General features: G+C 37.1%; 1 protein-coding gene across 4 annotated transcripts in view; it reads left to right on the top strand.

The window, feature by feature from the left end:
* Positions 1 to 20832, top strand: part of LOC131072203 (beta-glucuronosyltransferase GlcAT14B) — a 41978-nt gene extending 21146 nt beyond the window's left edge. For all 4 annotated transcript variants that reach the window (XM_058008282.2, XM_058008281.2, XM_058008280.2 and 1 more), the window contains exon 5: positions 19713 to 20832. In XM_058008282.2, the coding sequence (XP_057864265.1) occupies positions 19713 to 20227 (515 nt within the window). In that variant the 3' untranslated portion in view covers positions 20228 to 20832. The remainder of the gene's footprint in view (positions 1 to 19712) is intronic.
* Positions 20833 to 21606: the final 774 nt, after the last annotated feature.

The following is a 21606-nucleotide window of genomic DNA, read 5'->3' as shown; positions in this document are numbered from 1 at the left end:
ATTCTGTAAATGATTACAGAAGTAGAGACACACTGAAAGATAATAATGTGGGTGCTTCAAATTTATAGCTCAGAGCTAAAGACAATCCAAGGCCTTAAACAAAAAATTGTGAAACTCGAGCTCTGGTGTGTTATTTACCTACATCCTTGGTATCATGATATATAAAGGGGGTAATAGAGTAGCAAACATTTGGTGTGCATTATCTTTTGTTAGTTATATTAGGTCAAAAGGGTAAAATACTAAATTGTAAATTGCAGACTAATGTATGCTAATTAGTATTAAATGCAGGTTAAGGATTTACCCTGTAAATTGCAGACTAATTTATGCTAATTAGTATTAAATGCAGGTTAAGGATTTACCCTTTTTCCAACGCTATTAGATTATAAGATATATATCAGAAAATATTATCGAGCTATAGTGGTGTAGTTGGTTTGAATCTCGTGTTGCGACATATTGTAGTGATTCCATCCTAGAGTATTCTTTGGCATAAACCTAGTCCAGGAGGACTCTTTTGGGGCTATTGAATATATTGGTACTGTAGACACCTAAAAATGGTCAACGCTTGCGGAATCGTACTTTAACATTTGCACATTGCCTTATTTTAGGGTTTTTGCGTCGTATTAACATTTCTCCTATGTCACGCACTTGGTCTTTATCATTTGCGAGCATCGAGTCCTTCTTCTGCATTCATCATTCATCTCGTCTTCGAATTTGGTCTTGTCAACACCAATATCAGTCATGATTTTGGTCAATCTTATCCTGTCGCATCTATGTGCGTATTCATTTGTCATCATTTTGGACATCGTCAATCCTAATTAGGGTTTTGTCCTCTTATCAATCTTGTCATCATGCGATCGATTTGTCATCGATTCTAGTCTTTTGATCAATTTGTCATCAATCTTGTCGTCTTGTGATCTATTTTGTCATCGATCCTTGTCTTATTGTCAATTTTGTCATTTTGCGATCGATTTGTCATCGATCGTCGTCTTTATCAATTTGGATCAATTAGTCATTGTTCCTCGTCAATTGGTGCATTTATCAATCAAATCATTTATCAATTCAAAATCATGATCAAATCGAATCGATATCGATTATCCTTTGTCAAGACCTAATTGTCATCCTGGCATTTCTAATTCATCTTTGAGGGTTTCATGATTTTATTCATTTAACCTTGTTTGTCATTTCTCCCTCTAGGTTAAATAATTTATTTATTTATCCTAGGTCTTCGTGTCACAATTAAATGTTTAATTTAATTGGCTAACTAATTATTCCTCTTTTTGTGAATTAATTAATAAATGACAAATTATTAATTGATTTACCTAATTTCTCCTAATTCCTAAATTCCTAGTTTTTCATCAATTTCTAAATTCCCTCTTTGTGAATTAATTAATAAATGAAAAATTATTAATTAATTCACTAAATTCCTAATTTCCTAATTCCTAATTTCCTCATTTTCTAATTTCCTAATTCCTAATTTCTAATTCAATTTCTTCCTATTTTTCTCCTAATTTCATGGGAATGACATTTCAAGTTGTCATAATTTGTCATAATTGACAATCAATCAATTTTGACATAGAAATTTGTCATAATCTTGTCATAAATTATCAATCAATCAATTTTGCATAGAAAGTGCAAATTTGTCATAAATTTGTCATAATTGACATTCTTGATTTGCAATTTCCATTTGAATCTCTTCATGCTAATTTGATCATCTCTCCAATTTGTCTATAAATTGGATGAATTTCTTCAATCCTGATCTAATCACATTATCGAACGAATCGATTCCCGAATCAATCACGCTTCGAGTATTCTTGAGCAATTATCTTGTCTACTTGCTTTCATATAATGATCATGCACTAGTAGGTGAGATCCACAACAAAGCTATTTGAAGGAGAAAGAAGGACAATGGAGCCACATGAAGGAGACATTCAAATCTGCACTTGGTTTGCTTAATTTTCAAATCTTGAATGTTTTGTTTTCATGTCTTTATTGGATGTAATTAGGATTGATCATTGCATTTGAGCTTTTGTGATTGAGCTATGACTAACATTGAGTTGCTTTGATGATTTCCGATTTCCTATGTTACAGGTACATTGATACTCTCCATATATCTCATGTTGTGCTTTTTTGCTGCTATATTTCTCCATGTTTCTGTATTAATGCTTAGTTCTTTACTGTAGAATGAGTGACAATTTGAGAAAGTGAAATTTTCTACAGATTGGGAATTACTTTTTTGAAAAATTTCAAGCAAAACTCCTTCTGTTGCATCATGATTTTCTTGCAGGTGAAGTACCCAACTGAAATTGTTCTGCCAAATCATTTTTTTTAACAAGGATTCTTTTTTAGGTGTCCGAAATTGAAAATTTGAGCAATATTGAGGAAGAGATAACCTCTAGATGTTGACATTCTGCTACTGCCATAGGGTTGTATCCAGTAATGCGATATTAGAAAAAACTATGGGAAATCGTCATATGTTTCCATTGAGGTCAATTAAATTGAATGTCTGATTTTCAGTGGAAAAGGAGAACTATTGATTGCAAGTTTCCATTGAAACCTAATTCGCATTGGACACTTGATGGAAATACCTCAATAGTATGGAAAGCATATGCTAGAGAATGATATCTAATATTTAAATTTGATTATTCTCAAGAGAAGTTGGGTTGTTGTAAAATAGTATTTATCTGGTCTCCTTGCAGGATAGAGTATGGTTGGGTGGTTGAACTTTGTCAATGGATAGCTCACTTTCAATTAAAAAGAAGTTGAGCAAATTCTCTTAGCAGATGGGATGGTAAAATAGAGAGCACTTTCTGTTGCTGCAAGGTACTTCAAAACAACCAGATTCTTCCTAAGAAAAATCAAGACAAATGTAAAGCTCATGAAGAAGCAGAGGAAGATGAAGTAGAACTGTAGAAGCAGAGGAGAAGAAAATGAAGCCTTACACCTGGGATAAGGAAAATAAGAAAAATGTAACTGTGTTTCATTTTTGACCAAATAAACTTCAATATTTTGGGTTCATTGATGCATTCAAAAGGAGGCCCTTGCCTCTGTAAACCTAGCAGTAGTTAGAAATTCGTCACCATTTGTCCGGCTAAACTACCCTTTCAGGTAAGGATTATCGAGGAGAAACGTTTATATGTTGAGAAGGCTCTAACTGTGTAAAGATACGAAGCTCACTGCGGACAAATATTCTTTATGCAAAATTTAACCATAAATCATATATTGTCCTTGGATATCCTTTGGAAGAAACTATACAATGTGCAAAATAAGTTCATGAAGTTTTAGTATGTGGAAAAGAGCAATGCACAATCAGAGAAGCCAAACAAGAGTGACAAGGTGTTAAAGAAATATTGACATAGGGAAGAATCTGAACACGAGTGGTGGGGAGAATAAGGTCAAGAGCGCAAGGAATGATTTGAAGAAGAGCATTAGGAAAACTTGAGTGTTCATGAAGAAAACTCAAACTCTTCATCTACTTGTGAACCAAAGAATCATGTGGAAGAGAAAGTTGAAGAGTCAAATAGAAATGATGCAAGAGGCTAAAATCTACAAAGGTTCTGGCATATCAACATCTACACCAGGCATTCATTTAGGTATTCGGAGCATTGCAGGAGAAATGATTATGAATATACAAGGATCAAACTAACAGTAATTATGTACATAGATCAAATCTAGCTGGAAACAATAATGGGTATATACAACAATGACGGAGCAATAGCTATAAAAAACCATGTTCAGATTAATGAAGTGAGACCATGATTGCATTGAACACCATTGCCTATGACACTTAAGATCTGAAATGAATGAATGGATGATTAGGCTTGGTACCTGTTGTATAAATTGTTTAGAGGATCCTATTTTTTACTTGCTTCGCATACTTCAGAGACAAAGCATGGTAAGGGGGTTGGCACATTATTTACCCAGACCCTTGGTATTATCTGTGAAGAGGTTATGAACTAGCCAACATATAGCATGGAACTGCTGGTTGGAAATATTAATTCAAATGGGTAACTTGTGGATTAAGTTCTATTTGGTCAAATTTGTAACGTGTGGGGGTAGGATTTATCCCAATCCTAATGTTATTAGCTCAACCATATTGGATCATGATATTGAAATGTTGATCAATAGGGAATGTAGCTAGCTTGCATCTTATATCAAGAAATGTTGTGGAGTGATTGTTTCCTTAAGTAGCGTCATGCAAGGAAACCTTAACTCAAGGATTTTCTTTAGGATTTATCATTACATATTATTCATTTTGGCTACATGGAGTTTTACATTCAGACCTTGGACATGGTCATTCATTACAGCCAAGGTATAGTAAAACAGGGAAAACAGAAGGACATAGTGAGCTGAAAGAGTGCAAGACAGATAAAAGACTAGAATGCTAGTATCCTCATATCTAAAATATAAGGATTCTTCTTTAGGTCTTCTTTTTAAAGTAAAGGGAGGCAGTTATTTAAACAATAACCACTTTTAGTTATGATCTGCCTAGTGTGCTAGGCGAAGATGGATGCTTCTGTTATGTATGCCATATCTATAATGTGATGATATGTAGATAACTGGCATGCGTAATAATCTTAATGATGTGTTGTGACGTCAGGGATAGAACACTGCTCCATTTGTCAACAGTGTGCTTCTTGCATAAGTACTTCTCAACCACGGTTGTTTCATCTATTGGGAATCTTGGGTGCCTGTCTCTACTTTGAGGATGTCTTTGGTCCTGACTTCTTCATGGGACCACAAATTCATATTTCCTGCATAATTCTTAAATGTATCTGGTACCCTATATATCTTCTATTCAGTCCCATCCAAGAAGAGTAGATTGATTACAATCCTCTTTTTCATGATCTTGTATATCTGGCCTTTCATATTAAAGCCTCATTCGAGTAGAGTTTTTTTAATTTTTATTCATCCTAGATTGGTGTTATTCTATGTATGCCCTTATGCACCAAGTTGAGATGCATTTTGTGTTCATAAACTTATGATGAAATTCCTTTTGTGATGGCTGATACTGCTCAACTTTAAAAATGAAATCCAAAACTTCTTCAGTTGTGGTTTTTGAAGTTTTTCTTAGTTTGGAATTCTTTGGGAGGTATCCGACATGGCATAATTACCAGGAGAAATTTACTCTTGTTTTTAGATATCTTCCTTCAATGGGATTTGACATGTCGTCTAATAATAGTTTCATCATTGAATCGCAACCTTTTTGGTTAACTCTAGATCTTGATTTAATTTTTCAAAGCTCTTTTATTTCTTGGGTTTGCTCTTCATATTTCTTTTGTAAAATTGTAAAGGTTCTTTGAATAGCTCCACATTCTGTACAATGATCATGAATGGGATATCTACTAGAGGCTTCTTCACACAACTTAAATTCTTTGTTATGAAGCTTGTGAAATGACACTGCAAATGTGGTGACTCACAATTACTTGTGAAACAGCATGGCAAAAGCAGTGGCTCACAGTTGTGTTTAGGTCAAATATGACAGATTGATTTAGATACAAAATATCAGAACTGAAGAATCATAAATGAAGGCCCATTTGAACTTAACTATACATTGATGATGTATGGTGAGTGTAGATGGATGAATAATGTTTTGAGATGTAGTTGGTAACCATAAGGAATAGTGGAGAGATCCTATGCAAGATGATGACAGGGAATTAATCTAAACTCAGAGATAGGAACTTGTAGAGTTGTCACTAAGGAAGCAAGAAATGAGATGCACATGTATTTACAAGATTTGAGTACGAGGTAGATATACCAATAAATAAGTGCAAGGATAAGCTAGTTACAAACACCGAAGGTGGTGTCAATTACATTGAGACTTTTGAGCCAGTTGCAAAAGTAGCTATAGGAAGGTTAAAATGAGCATTTGAAGTCTAGGTTGAGAAAAACATCAAATTGATGTCATGAGCACAGTGTTGAGACCTGGATTTGGCAGGTTGATTATGATTCCAATTTGAACTCAGTAAAAAATTTCAGGCAGAACTTGGAATTTAGAAAAATTATAATATACAAGAAATTGTTTTTAATCATTTTTATTTTTATTTTCCCTAAATAATTTTCTCTTTTTTAAACCAAAATTAGCTTGTAGAGGCAAGTACTCTCTGAGATTGTCTCAACCCATGGCCTAGCGAGTATTCACTGAGTCTGAATATTGTGGTCAAGAGTGTGTTCTTGAAAGGTTTTTGTGGAGGGAACCTAGTTTTAGAGTGTGCTGTTTCTTGTCTATCTGTTTTTGGTTGTGGATAATGTAGATGTTTCTTCTTGCTTGAAAGCTGAATTCCTTACTTCACATGTCAATCTCCCTTGTTTGTAACTATTAAATTTTACTTATCAAAGTTTTATTTTAGCTCTTCTCATCCTTGACATCCACCTTGGATGTTGGATATTTTAGAGTTACAATATCATTATCGAAACCTTGTTGCAATCTTATTTCGCTTGATGATGGGCCTCATTTTAATGCATTCCATCTGCTGTGTTATTGTTGGAGTTATGGAAAAACCCATAGGTACAACAATCTATTATCCAAGACAAAAAAAATTCTCTGAGAGAGAGATGCAATGAAGAATTGCTATATTGTCTCAAAACAAATGAACTCGATATATTACAATACAATGAAATGACCTTGGTATATAGGCAAGGATAAAATCCAAAAACATATTAAATCATGCCATGTGTCTAAATCCTATGAAATGAGAAAAAGGAAACGACCTAAGTAAGTTTAAGAAACAAGTGTAAATAGGTCCTCAATAATAACTAGCTAGGTAAAGTATCTAGTTCATACCAACACTCCCTCTTAAATGCCAACTTAAGGAGGTACATAACAATGCATGAAAAGAAAAGATGGGTCCTGGAAACTAGGGCTAATGAGGTACCCACTGACAAAAAATTCTCTCACCAATGGAGTAAAGGTGAAAACCCTATGAGGAAAAAACTCCTCTTCAAAAGAGAAAGAACATGAAGAGAAAACATGAAAATGCGAAGGAATCAAGAAGACCCCCCAAGGACAACTACCTTCACTTCAAGCATCAATCACAGCTGAAGATAATGAGGAAATACTAAAGGGTTAGTGAAGATGTCCACAACTGGCTCCTTTGTAGGTAAATACTCCAAGTTGGGATAACCGTCCTGGATGAACTCCCATATGAAGTGCATGTGGATTTCCATATGCTTAGTTCATTAATGCTCCATTGGGTTGCAAGAAATATTTATGGCACTCTGATTGTCACACTAGAGAATGGTGGATATCAGGAGGAAATTCAAACTTGGTCAACAACTATCGAAGTCAAAGAACATTTTGGCTAGCCAAAATTGCTGCTTGTTACTGTGCCTTTGTAGATGATAATGCAATAACAGATTGCTTCTTGAAAGATTGTGCAATGGAGCTAAAACCAAGGCAAAAGGAAAAACAAGGAGTAAATTTTCTATCATCAACATAACCAGCTCAATCTGAGATAGTGAAGTTGGCAACTCAAGAGTCTCTTGATGTATAGTGAGAATACATCTGAGGTGCCCTGAATATATCTCAAAATATATTTGGCAGCCTTCCAGTGACTCTTATGTGTAACCCAAAAAAAACAGGGGACAAAGCCAACTGCAAAAGAAATATCCAGACGAGAATGTGTCAGACATTAAAGGCTACCAACCATGTGTACAATGTAGGATCAACTATAGGAGTGGAGCAACTGAAAGACAATACAACACCTGATTGGAATGGAGTGGGGGTAGGCTTGCAATCAAGCATGCCAAATCTCTGAAGCAAATCTAGAGCATATTTTTGCTGAAAAATGAAAATCCCATTTGAAGATTGAATAACTTTTAAACCAAGAAGATAATGCAGAAGTCCAAGGTTTGTCAAATCAAAATGCTCCATCAATGCTCCTCACTTTGGATCATGGAAGATGAGCTACATGTAAGAATCAAGTCATCAACTTTCAACACTAGAATCAAAAGATCATCTCCCTGTATTGAGTATAAATTATGGGATTAGAATGGCATCGGGTGAATCTGGAAGAAAGCAAGAAATGGTCCATCTTCTCATACCAAGCTTGAGGGGCTTGTTTGAGACCATATAATGAATGACAATGTTTGCAAACAAGTCAAGAGTCCTCCACAAAAAATGGAGTTTACTCCATATAATTTATAAATCTCCTAATGAAGACCACCATGTAGAAAGACACTCTTCACATCCATCTAAAAAACCAATAATACCTATGATGTAGCAAGGGAAAGTACAAGACGAATGGAATCCATCCTGGCAATAGGAGCAAAGGTTTTAGAATAGTTAATGAATTTGACTTATAAAAACCCTTTAACCATAAGATTGGCCTTGTACTTATCAATAGAGCCATTAGATACATATCTGGTGTGATACACCCACTTACACTAAATCTTTTTTTCTTAGAAAGAGAAACAAGATCCCAAGCATGATTCTTCACCAAAGAAGAATACTCCTTTGCCATAGCTATGTCCAGTTGGTGTTTGTTTTATCATCTACCAAACATTAGAATAGGATACCCAAAGGTATTCTATCCTCTCCTAAAAAATCACTACTGATTCCAAGGTCTATATGTGCGAACAAACGACTTTAGTGGAATAGCTTCTTGGGTAGTGTATGCTGAAAATCTCAAGGGGGACTTACGTTAAGAAGTGTCTGTTGAACGGTTGGACTTAAACGGATTTAGCAATTTTAAGCTCTCTTCTTTTTTTAGATTTTTCGGGATTTAGACTTTCAAAAAGGAGAAAAGAGATAGGGTTTAAGAAAGCTAATCTAATCCTACGAACTCCGGAGACGGTATTGACTGGGTGCTCTTGAGAAACCAAACTTTGCTTCGCCACACTAGGGACAACTACACAAAGTCGGTGCAATCTTCAATGGATTGTGCTTATGATTAAGATGTTGGGATGCACAGAGAATAGGCTCAGACTAACTTTGCACAGTGAAATGGAAATCATCCATTCACCAAAAGTATGAGGGGAGATACACCATCAATTGACACTTATCAAATCCTTCATTCAAATTAACAACAATGAAAGCAAATCTAAATCACCTTAACTAAGTGTTGAGGAAATTGAAACCATGCAAATCATTCAAACAATAGGGATTACAAAGCCTTAAGAGAAAGCGCACATGCAATATGTTATCTGTAAATGACCTTGCGCAACAATACATCAAAAACCTCACACTCCAAATGAGAGGAGGTAGCCTTATATAGTTTTTCAAAAATAAATGAACGGTCGAGATCAAACAGTGATCAAGGGCCCAGATTGAAAGCTACAAACCCTAATTAGGGTTTTCCAAAACACTATCAGCTTGAATGAATAAGAAAGTGACACGTGGCACAACTGCTAATCTCACTGAGGTGAGCGTCAACTTTCCTCTTTTGCAGATTCGATGTACCTAGACACAATAAGCCTGACCTCCTCCATAGTGACACTTGGCAAACTGCTAATTTGGAAGTCGATGATGTCCACATCATTGGTACATGTGGCAAGAATGTTCTCCCACTCAACTCGTTGGGCGAGAAAGTTTTCATCGATGAAGAGAAAGTTTGCAATCTTCGAAAGATCGCCCTTGTCAATCATCCTCGAGTCCTTGAAGAAGCTTGACTGAATCCTGGCTCGTAGGTTCTCTGCCTGCAAATGCTTCTCCCTTATACTCTCTTTCTTCCAGATCTCAGACACTACATGAAACACCTTGCTCAAGATCTCCCTGACACTCTCCTCTGTCTTGAAGCACTTAGTCTCGGATTTCTTCAAAACTTCAATCCGGGTGACCAAGGCATAATACCAGGTGTTGAAGTCATACCTATCTCCGACTTGTATGATACCTGCATCCACTAGACTTCTCTTCGACAAGCCTCGGATAACCTTCAGATGCGGAAGTATTTCATCTTGAATTTCCTCCACGTCTTCCCAATTGGCGGCTAGGTCCTGGATACGATTGACCAACGAAGAGGCTGACTCATGTGCTGACACTAAATTTTCTACCAGTATATCAGCACGTGCTGAAGCATTTGAAATCCACTCCTTGGCCTGTGTGAACGTACCCTTCATATCCTCATAATCCTTCATCGATTCCTGCTGAAGAGGCTGTGGAGGGGTAACCAGGATCTCATGGTTGAGTGGCCTGGTAAGATGGAGAACATACTTTCTCCATTGCTGGTTTTCTTCTTCAACCTTCTTTCTCTTCTTTCTCTCTTGAGATAAACTTGCCTTCAGGGCGTTACAAGAGTCATCAAAGTACTGGACCTCTTGGTCTTAGGTGGGCTTACCCAGCTCTATAGTGGTGATCTTGTAGTCCTCTGGGGCAACACTGTCCCGAGTTTTTCCTTCCTTCGGCACAGCTATTTGAACTGTCCTGAATCCCACACTATCTCTCTGAATCAACGAGAACTTTCTGGATGGCTTGGTCCGTTTGGCTATAATTGGCTCATTCACCTTCTCCAGAAATGCTGTTGTGATCTCTTTAGAACAGGCTTCCTTGGGGACCTTAGCCTTTATCCTCTACCTTAGCCAATCAGGGATAGTTGATTGCTCTACGGTATGCTGATCAAACCCATCATCTGTCCTTCCTGGATCAGTAGCTATGCCATCCAAGAAGACTACTGGAGATACAGGTGTTTCAATTTGCTCTCTGTCCGGGCTTTGGGTGACTACTTCCATTATTTCCTCGATCGAAGGAGAAGGCACTCTCACTTCATTGTTAACAATGCCTATGTCCATCTCCTGCTCCTCAACAGTATTCTGATTAGGTACGATAGAGGCGACACTCAGGATGGAATGACCTTCGCTGGACTCCCGTCTCTCCCCTACAATCTTCTTTCCTGTGACCTTTACGAAGCTTCCAACTAACTCCTTCCTCTTCCGAGACCCAACACTTTCTGGATTCCGGGCATTACCTGCAGAGATACAACGGTTGGAGGACAAAGAGTCATCTACTCCCATCAATTCATAGGTCAAGGCCACACCTTTAGACTCTAATTGCTTTGTCCTTTCAGATGTCCACCACCTAGAATACTCAACAACCGACCTCATGAGATCTGCTCGATCTGATTTCTCTCCTTCTGCCCAATCTATCAAGGCTAATGGTTCATTCTTCATCTTTTTGAAGCCTGGCTGCTGAAGCTCAAGGTTGTCCTCTACTTCGTCAGCAACTTTAAACACCTCCGTCGCTCTTACCAAGCTCAAGTGAATTCTCGACCAAAATCTCTTCCTGATTTCAAAACTATTGGCTGCGTTAGCCCAATAATCTTCTAAATCAGCTCTGTGCTCAAACGTCATCCCTTTGACTCTTTTTATTTTGCAGAACGGATCAAAATTCTTCCTCGCCTTGTATTGATAAAAGGGATACCAAGCCAGCTCCTTCTCTGTAGTCACAACAGCTTGTGATGATGTGCATGTTTCCAGCCCATTACCAATGGTGAGAGAGGAAGTTCCTGCCTTTTCTGTTTATCTCTTTGAATCGCCATGTACCCCTCCAATTTCCTGACAACCTCGAGTAACACAACTCGGTTGGTAGGGTAAGCTGGAAGCTTATAGGGAGACCCAGTAAACCCCTGAATTCTAAGGTAAGTGAACTTCGGGTATTGGATATACCAATATCCAAATCTATTGATGAAGTCCATAGACTCTTGAGAGAGTCTCTGATGCAGTCCACCTTGCAATGTCCGGGTGATGTGCATGAGAAAGGTGTCATTTCCCCTTTTAAAATGGAATTTTTCTTCCACGTGGAGCTGGGGATAACAATCATAGACTGGAAACTGGTTTTCTTTGTTTTCCACTTCCCCTTTGCAAGTGAGACCTCTGTATCTATAGGTTTTGGCCAAGGAATAAAACAGGTATGAGCTCATGAAGGTGGTCCTATTTGCTTCTAGGTTCCTCAACTAGCTGTCCAGGTTGTCACTTATCATCCGGGCCCAGTCTATCATTTTCACTCCATTCATTATTTCATTAATGAAATAATACATCCAGGGCTCGAATGGAGCACCTTGAGGATTTCCCATTATCTTGTTCAACAGAACGATCATGTCTCCAATGTCTTCCTTGAAGTATGCTCTCACCAAGCTCTTCCTCTAAAGTTTGGAGGCACCTTTCCTTGGCTTATCCAGCTAGGAATGATTAGTGATGGCGTCATACTCTTCCAAGTGGTCCTGATACATGCTATCAGCTTCGTCCTTGGTCACATACACAGTGTTATGATACTCTGGGATCCTGAAGGCTTCTCTGATGGCCTCATCACTGATGTTCGCCAACACTCTTCCATCGGGTGCAACGATGTCCTTACTGGTGGGGTTGTAATGCTTAGCACATTCAACTATTAATTCGGTGCATTGCATGGTGGGGAGAAAACCAGCAGCATGCACGATGCCACTCTTCATCATCTTTTGTGCGGTTGTGGTAGGTACAAGGTTGTCCAAACCAAACATCCGCTTCTTAAATTCCCTCAGATTGATGTGCCCGAGGTTGGTGTCGCTAACATTCTTCCACTTCGAAGTCATCCTTGACTCAGGAGGAGCGTCTTTATCCACTTGAAATTTCATAGTGCCTAGAATCTGCAATCAGATAATGAAACTTAAGTTAGAAATTAATTTGTGAATTGAAGAAAATAGGGGCTGCGAATGGCTAAGTGTGTGAAGATTTCTTTTTTTTTTCATACTTAGCCATAAAAACTGAATTTTCATTTGTAAACTCTTCAATCTCAAGGATGGTTGTGATCACAATACCACACTACGTGCTATAACTCAAAAACTCTCCTATAAATCTACTAAAAATCATTTTCCATAACTCTGAAAATACTCAGAAAATACACAAATCTGCATCATAAATTCAATTTCACCTTTGAATAGATTGAAGTAAGGTTGGAAATTTCTCAAAAAACTCAGAAAAAATTAACATTTCTTCCTTATACCAGCTGGCTTCACTCAAAAATCTGTGAATCTTTTGTCAAGAAGCTTGCCAAACTGCAAGCAATATCAAAATTCTCCAAATGAACTCCAATCTGCAAACACTTTACTATGCTCTCCTCAAGAACTTCGAACTTCTTAGTGTAAAAATGAAGTTGCAAATGATGTATTTGTAAATGAAGTTGAATTCCAAATTAGAAAGATGCAAACTCCTCCAACTCATGTTTCTAAATCTAACTCAAACCTTTGGGAAAGTGTTGTCATCTTCTCTAGTTCGAAAATCTTTTGCTTATGCAAGTTTCTAAATTGTCCTTAGTTGATTAATTCGAACTAGGCTCATAAAAGAATATCTTCCAAAAGTTTCTAATTTGGGACTTGGTTCGAAAATCCTCTTGATTTGCAAAATATCTTCTTTCCATTTTTAATTTTGAGTTTCCATTTTAATTTCCCAGCTCAATGATCTTTGAAAATCTCTTTTTCCAACTTTCTAATTTGATTAGGAGTTCGATTTTTTTTTTTTGGAAGATTTGATGACATCACTCAAAATTTTATTGACTTTGTTTGACTTCCAAGAGTAGGGCGGAGTTTTTAAGTGTTCAACTTCATGCTTGGGCGAACTTTTGGAGGGTCTCCAACATTTTTACTTGTCTTCAATCTCATGCTTGGGTGGACTTTTATGACTCTCTTCATGGGCAGCCTTTCTACTAAGGAATAGGGCGGACTTGGATGCTACCTCCACCAAGGCGGACTTTCCAACTCCCTCTTCAAGGCGGACTTTAGGAGGGTCTCCTTGAGGGCGGAGTTTGATGTTACCTCAAGCAAGGCCTAGGGCAGAGTTTTATGCTCCCTCTTCATGGCCTCTTTAACATACATGGTGGACTTTTGACATGGTTACCAAGGGCAGAGTTTGAAGGCTTCTCCTTGGGCGGACTTTAATGGTCTTCAACATCATGGGGCGGAGTTTGGGAAGACCTCTACCAAGCATGGCGGAGTTTGAAGGCATCTCCTTCAACATGTATGGCGGACTTTTGAAGTGACCCCAAGGCATGGCGGAGTTTATAGTATTTCCCTAGGGCGGACTTTAGACTCCCTTCATCATCTATGGCGGACTTTAGACTCCCTTCACCATGGCGGACTTTGATACTCCCTCTTCAAGGCGAACCTCTCCATTGCTAGCATCTTAGGCGGACTTTGATGCACCTCCAACATCGCCACCATCTTGATCATCTTCCAACATGGCGGACTTTTTGAACACCTGCCATAACACTCAACATCATCCATTAGCTAGACTTAGAAAACTTTTGGAAAATTTCAAAATTTCACAATTTAAACAAATTTAACCAGATTAACTTGAAATTCGAAATCCATACTTAGGCAAACCATTTGAAGCAATATGACCCCTAAAATGTAGGGAACTGGCCTTTTAGGTCAAAACTTGGAAATTTTGGGTCTCGGTCGAAGCAGGTGAGTGCCACCAATGCAAACCCTAGATTCCCATTCTGAAAAAGCAAAAAGCAGACATCCCTAAAAAATAGGGAAAACTTTCTAAAAATAGCCAAATCGGGGATCGGGCTAAAAATGCCAAAAACAAAACTTCCTAAAAAATAGGAAAAAGCAAAAAAGTAGACTTTCTAAAAATAGAAAGTTGTCCAAATTCGTCCAAATCAATTGCGATCTTCGTCCTTTGGCCTTTCTAGGCACTTTGGTGGGGTCTTGACTCTAGAATCACATGGTTTGCAAAAACTAACTTTCAATCCTTAAGACCCGAACTGTTCAAAACTGGGCAAGGCTTGGCAAAACTGAAGCAGAAGGCCACGAGACACTAACAAAAACCCTAGAAAGCAGGAAAAGAGAGGGTCCCCATTTGCAATGGGGTGATGTGTGAAAAAGGTCACAACATGTCCAGTCAGGAAAAATTGCCGCATTTGAAAACTTTTGAGGATCATTCGAAATGGTATGACTCAAAAGACTAACACCTAATGTCTGTGATTGAGTCTGATGGAATCTAAAGGATCACCAGCCAAAGATCTAATTGCATCATGAGTCATGCAGGCCCATTGGGGCAAAGTCTATGCTACTGGAGGTGGGTGGTCTAGAACAATATTCTTATCCTTAAGAAATTAGGAACCCTCAAGAGATGGATTAGGTAATGAGGGGGAGGCTAGTAATGGAGAATCCATCGGTGGAAGGCTCTCATTAAATTGGATATCCTGCTTGAACAAGACATCTCTAGAAATAGGATGAAATAGTTTGTAAGCCTTAATATGCTCATAGTAGCCAACAAATATGAGTAGTTGGTTTTTCTTCTCTACAGCTTTTCATTGATCATCTAGAATAAATGCCCAAGCCTCACTTCTAAATACTCTAAATGAAGATACATCTAGATTGACATGGGATCAACCTTCCTCAAGAGTCATATTTCACATTGCCTTATGTGGTGTGCGATTTTGAATGTAATTAACAATTATTGAAAGGTGGAATCTATATTCTGTGATTGAATCTACAAGTTTCCATCTCCCATAAAGTTGTGTTCTTTCTCTTAGCTACACCATTTTTCAAAGGGGTATAGGGAAGTGTAAGATGATACTGAATGCCATGTTTACTATAACAATCCTTCAAAGCTTGATTGACATATTTACCCTCATTATTTGTATAATCCTCTTGATAGAAAGAGCAGATTGCTTCCCCACAAAGGTCTTGTAGGTTCTGAAATAATTAAATACCTCACTTGTGTACTTCAGAAAATACAACTATGTGTGACAGTTCATCGATAAAAGTGAGAGCATACTTGGCCCTTGAAAATGAAGGAGTTGGAAATGACACGAGGTTGCTATGTACCAACTTTAAAGGTGTCTTGGCATGTGTGGCCTTTTGGGAAAGGATTTTGGTGATGTTTGCCAATTGCACAACTTCAACAAACTCCCTAGTGCATGAATTCTTAGGTAGGCTTGTCACCGATTCTTGTGTGATCATTTGTTGTAGATACTTGTAATTGACATGACCAAAGTGTTCATGCCAAAGTTTGCTCAAGAAATCTATATGTGCTATGAGAGATGAACCTGTTGAACTTGCAAAACCATCAAATTTGGATAAGCAAAATGAGAGGCATGATCAATACTTCCTGAAGCCACAACGATCCTAGGATCATGAAGATCCTGAATAACCACATCATGAGGTGAGAACTAATTGTCTTGCCAGTGCTAAAGTGACAAATCTAATATACAGGGGAGTGGCTGAAATACCAGTAACAAAAAGTACATTTTGAACACAACCATCCTCTAGCTGAATAGTACTTTATTCCAAAATTGAAAACTGTCTTGAATCCCCCACTACAATTTGTGGAGCATTACAATCTGAAAGTGATGCAACAATTTCCTGGGAATGTGTCATATGAAGAGAAGCTCTTGAGTCAAATATCCAATTTCTTGTAGAAGAGAAAGCCTCTATAGAAAGGGTTTGGCCTTTACCTATGTTGTGGAAGGAGACTTAGAGGATGAAATTTGATGTTGTTGCTGGCTTCTTCTAAAGCATCTAGTCTCTTCCAGCATTTGGTTATGTCATGACCCACTTTTTCACAAAAACTGCAAGGATCTCTTGATTTCTTCTTTGTCTTCGAGAAAGACTAAACTCTGGAAGAATTATCATTCCTGGAAGAGGATTGGTTTTTTTGATTTGACTCCTATTTTGGCTTAAAGTGATGCTCACTACCTGATGTAGAATCTTATGACTTGTTTTTTTTCTTCCCTTTCCCTTTGGATGGTTGTGCTACTAATGCTTGGCCTTTGGAATTGGAAATATTATCAAACTAGACCAACTTAGCGTGTTTCCATGTCAAACAATTACAAAAAGCTTCAAAAGTAGGCATGGTGAAAGTATCACGAATTGCATCCATAGTAGAATAAAATGTAGAAGAGAAGATTTGAAATGACTCTCTGATCTTAGATAGAGTCAGGGATATGCTTCTTTGTTAGTCTTGTCCTTTCCGCAACCCTGCAATAAAAAGTGAACTCAATAACTTAAATGTGACAAGAAAGTTCTAAATGGAGGAGAAGGAATCAGATGCCAATGCAGTCAATTTTTCCTCAATTTGAAGTTTCTTTAAACTCATTAACTGTGCCAAAAAGCTTCTTATACTTTCCAAAATTTTCTTAGGTGTCCTGCAAGACTCAATTTGAAGCAAGAGGCTATCTGAAACATGCACTTGTGTCAGTCCCATGGCCTCATCCATCTTGTTCTTATATGCAAATTTCTCATAATCTCGAGCGAACTCAAGTGATGTATCATCCAAGGTGGATCATCCCCTTAGACATGAGCAACATGGTTATTTGTGGTTTCTAGGTGTAGTAATTGTGTAGCATAAGATTTTCAATAGAAGAGGTTTTTGCCATTTTGAATAGAATTCAAAAAGTACAAAATTTGAAAAATATGCAATAAAGGATTTTTTTAATCCTTTAATGTGTTATAGGATGAAATATAGCCCCTCCACAACAAGAAAAATAAACCTTTTTTGCAATTTTTCATAAAAGCATAGTAAAATATAAATGACCTTGAAATGAAAATTTGGGTCCCTGGAAGAAAATCTAGAAAATCCAACTTTGGAACCAACTTTTTGATGCCTATTTATTTCAAAAACTAGACACCAAATGCCCAAGTTATGCTCTATGGTGGCACCACTACGGCTAGGTGGTAGATTGTTCATTGCTGATTGGTGGTGACACAATAGAGGAATGGTGTTGGTGCAGCTAGGTGTGGCAGCAACTGAGGTGGTGCCATAGAGATGAGCCCCTTAGAGATTTGCTCCCTTTATCCACCCACTGAACTAGGTGTAGAGGGCAGGAGCTGATGCCAACCGTGCATAGTTGTATTGCAACCTGCACACTTAAAAAAGAAAAACTAAAAAAAATTAAAATTGTATGGTTGTAGTGATAAAGAGGATGATGTTGAAGAACATGTATTTTGATTCAGATCCTTGTGCAGCAATGGCGTCAGTGACATATGGACCATTTAGATTTAGATTTGTGTGCCCCCCATAAATTTCTATTGCCAAACCATATAATGTTATATATGGATTTATAGGTTTTAGAGTCTTCTAAGCATAATAGTGAGGTCCATTTTTCTCTAGGAGGCCCCTCGCAAAAGTTCCTTAGCAAAAATCCTTGAAAAACAAGAAGGGGTTTGTTGATTTCGGGCTTTGATGCCATGTTGGAGTTATGGAAAAACTCATAGGTACAAAAATCTATCAGCAAAGCCAAAAGAACCTTTTAAGAGAGAGATGCACTGAAGAATTGCTATAGTGCCACATAACAGTTGTACACAATATACTACAATACAATGAGATGACATTGCTATATAGGCAGGGATAAAACAATAAGACATACTAAGATCATGCCATGTGTCTAAATCCTATGAAATGAGACAAAAAGTAAATTACCTGCATAAGACTAAGAAATAAGGTGTGAATAGGTCCTCAATTGTAACTAGCCAGGTAAAGTGCCTCGTTGACACCAACATTTATCACTTTTTTTTATATTGAAATGTTGGGCAGTTTTACATGGATAATGTTTTAAGTTATATTTTAAGATTTATTATTTGCATTACTAGTTGCAAAGCTAATGCAATTTATTTGTTTTTTTGTATGCTTTCTGGTTGTCCTTATGATGTCAAGTTTACTTTTATTTGGCTGTCATCAACCTGAAGCTTAGTGCTTTTGGCAAGGATTGTATGATGTCTACCTCTTGACATAATCATGCCAAATATCTTTTCTATCATCTAGAAATGACCATATTTGAGTTTCTTTTCAATTGAATGCCATTAATTTTTCATTTTTCCTTATAAAGTTTCTTTTGTAAGAAATTATTGGACAATTGTCATGAACTTCAACGGAATTCAAATCAAGGAAAATGTGCAGCAAAATTTGCCCGTTTGACAAATATGATGCCACTAGTTTTTGATGGAGTTGATTATAGCTTGTTTTGCTAGTTTGTTTCATTTTGAGTTTCAAGGCATATCAATTGGGAGACCAGAAGGTCAGACATTCCAAGATGAATCGTATATTAGAGAAAACAATTGATGTGTATTTAATCAAAGCATTTTCATCAAGTCAATGCTTCATGAAGTATCAACTTACCATTTACTCTGAAATTGACTTTATTATGTATCCAGCTATTTTCTTAAATTCTTATAAATGTGGCTGCTTTTGACCTGTAGAAAATGATCAATTTGTTTACAAAGTCAACTCTACATTGGAAATCCAGTGAAAAAATTGCCGTGCTGATTTGTCTGTTGAGTTAAATTGCTTGTAATGAAATTTAGTTCCTTGCTCTTTTCAAGCTTTCACCTTCGTGGAGTTGTGTCACTGCATTCATGGCAATCAAATATTCTCTTTGATTTCTTTTATTATGCAATAAGGTTATTTATTTGCTACTGTAAGTCAAATTGAGTATGTCTGTCAAGTTATTCTTTTAACTAGCAACAAAATGTAGTTCCTTGCATTTTTCAATAATTTTCTTTTTGAGGAGTTAGGTGCCACTTCATTCACGGAAAGCTATTGAATATTCTCTTTGGTCCTTCAATTATGTATCAGGTTGTGTTTGAATTATAAGCCAAATTTTGTAATGTTTGAATGAAATTTTTCCTAGATGGGTATCTATTGATGAATATTGTCACAGGCTTTATGAGAAGATATGCTACTTACACGTAGGATATAGGAGGCACGATTGCTTATGCTGTATCAAGATTCGCAAATAGAGGGATTCAACATCATTTAAGTGTATCAAAAATCTGATGCATCATAATGCTATTGTAATGCAGGATCTGCTTGGATGGCTCTGTCACGAGCGTTTGTGGAGTATTGTATCTGGGGTTGGGACAACCTTCCACGAACAGTTTTGATGTACTATGCAAATTTTGTTTCTTCACCAGAGGGTTACTTCCACACTGTCATTTGTAACACCCAAGAATTTAAGAACACAACAATCAACCATGACTTGCATTATATATCCTGGGATAATCCACCTAAACAGCATCCACATATTCTTGGTCTTAGTGATAGTAAAAAAATGATCAATAGTAATGCCCCATTTGCAAGGAAATTTCCCACAAATGATCCAGTGCTTGACAAAATAGACAGAGAGCTTCTGCAACGTCAAAATGGAAGATTTACTCCTGGTGGATGGTGTATGGGAAGTAGAGAAAATGGAAGTGATCCATGTTCTGTTATAGGTGATAGAAGTGTCCTCAAGCCTGGTGAAGGTGCAAAGAGGTTGGAAGTGCTAATGAAGCAGCTCTTAGCACCAGAAAATATTAGATCAAAACAATGTAAATAATGTTGTTTCCTATTCAAGTACCATTGTGAATCTCCATTGCAGGTAATGAGTTTCCACCAATTTTAATAAATCAAAAGATAAGGTTCTTTGGAATAGCTCATGATCTTGCCTTTTACCATCAATAGTGGGGCACACTGCAGGGTCACCATGAATTTGTTTTGTTAAATACCCCCTCAACTTTTCTCTAGAGGTTCATGTTGGAATTTCATTCAACAGCACTATTTCTGTAATATTCATGTGTCGAATAGAAGTCTAGGCTTATTCTGCAGAATTAAAAGGGATTGCATCATCTATGTTTGACAGTTAAAGGAGGTTTACAAATACCTTGAAGTATCAATGTGATCGTCAAATAGGTGCTACAAAACCCAGGTCTAAAGCAATCGTTATATCCTTTTCTGCCCCTCCAATTGAAGTCATTTTTTAATTGGTGATGCATTAGAGCTGTTTGCTGTCTAACCACCAATATTTATGTTTTAAAGATCAGCGAGGTCACATCATTTTCTGGTGTAGTTGCGCCTCATTTGCTGTTATTATGTAGTGTAACAGATGATTTTACCATAACAAATTTATGTGAAACTTGAGGACACTTGAGAGTTGCTTTGACATGCATAATTTGCAATATCTTTCTAGATAATATATACTTACAACCTTAATTTTCAATTTGATTCAGCTTAATCGAATATCTTTTGACGGAATCCCAGGATAACAAATATGTTTTTAATTTAACTAGCAGCGAATGCCACTTAAATTGTCAAGGCATCAAATTCAACTACAGGGGTGATAGAACAAAAGAGTGCTAATATTGTTTTGAGGACAGTTAATTTTTGAGGTACACTGGTGGCAACGTCTATCCAGCACCCATATTGTACCATTGACCATGTCTACTAATTAATTGAAAAATAAACACTCATTATATTTTAATTATTAATTAATTAAAAAACATGGTCAATGGTACAGTCTGGGTGCTGTATAGACACAGGCCACTGGGGAACTCCAAGGATTGTGTGCGCTCTATTTTGTCTGAAAATAGAGTAGCCGCGTGAAATGTTTGAAAGCAAACACATAATATGCTGTACATTTTGACACAAAATAAAGAGAACATTGTGCAACGAAGCATTTAGCAAGATAATAAAATGTGATTTAAGAAGTGTAAAGAATATGTAAAGAGAGAAAGCACAGTACCTCCACAGTTGCCCCAAATGATGGCCTAAAAAAACCCACGAATGCCATATATGTGACATATTTAAGCACAGATAAATGTAATATATTAGCAATGATAAGCAATAATAAGTGCAATCATCAAGAAACAATGATGGTATATGCATGAAGTATAAAAATCCAAATAAAGGTTAACTTAAATCTAAAATAGAACATGGATG

This window comes from Cryptomeria japonica, chromosome 6 (genome assembly GCF_030272615.1).
Source record: "Cryptomeria japonica chromosome 6, Sugi_1.0, whole genome shotgun sequence".
Lineage (NCBI taxonomy): Eukaryota > Viridiplantae > Streptophyta > Pinopsida > Cupressales > Cupressaceae > Cryptomeria > Cryptomeria japonica.
This window is presented reverse-complemented; position numbering and strand designations above follow the sequence as displayed.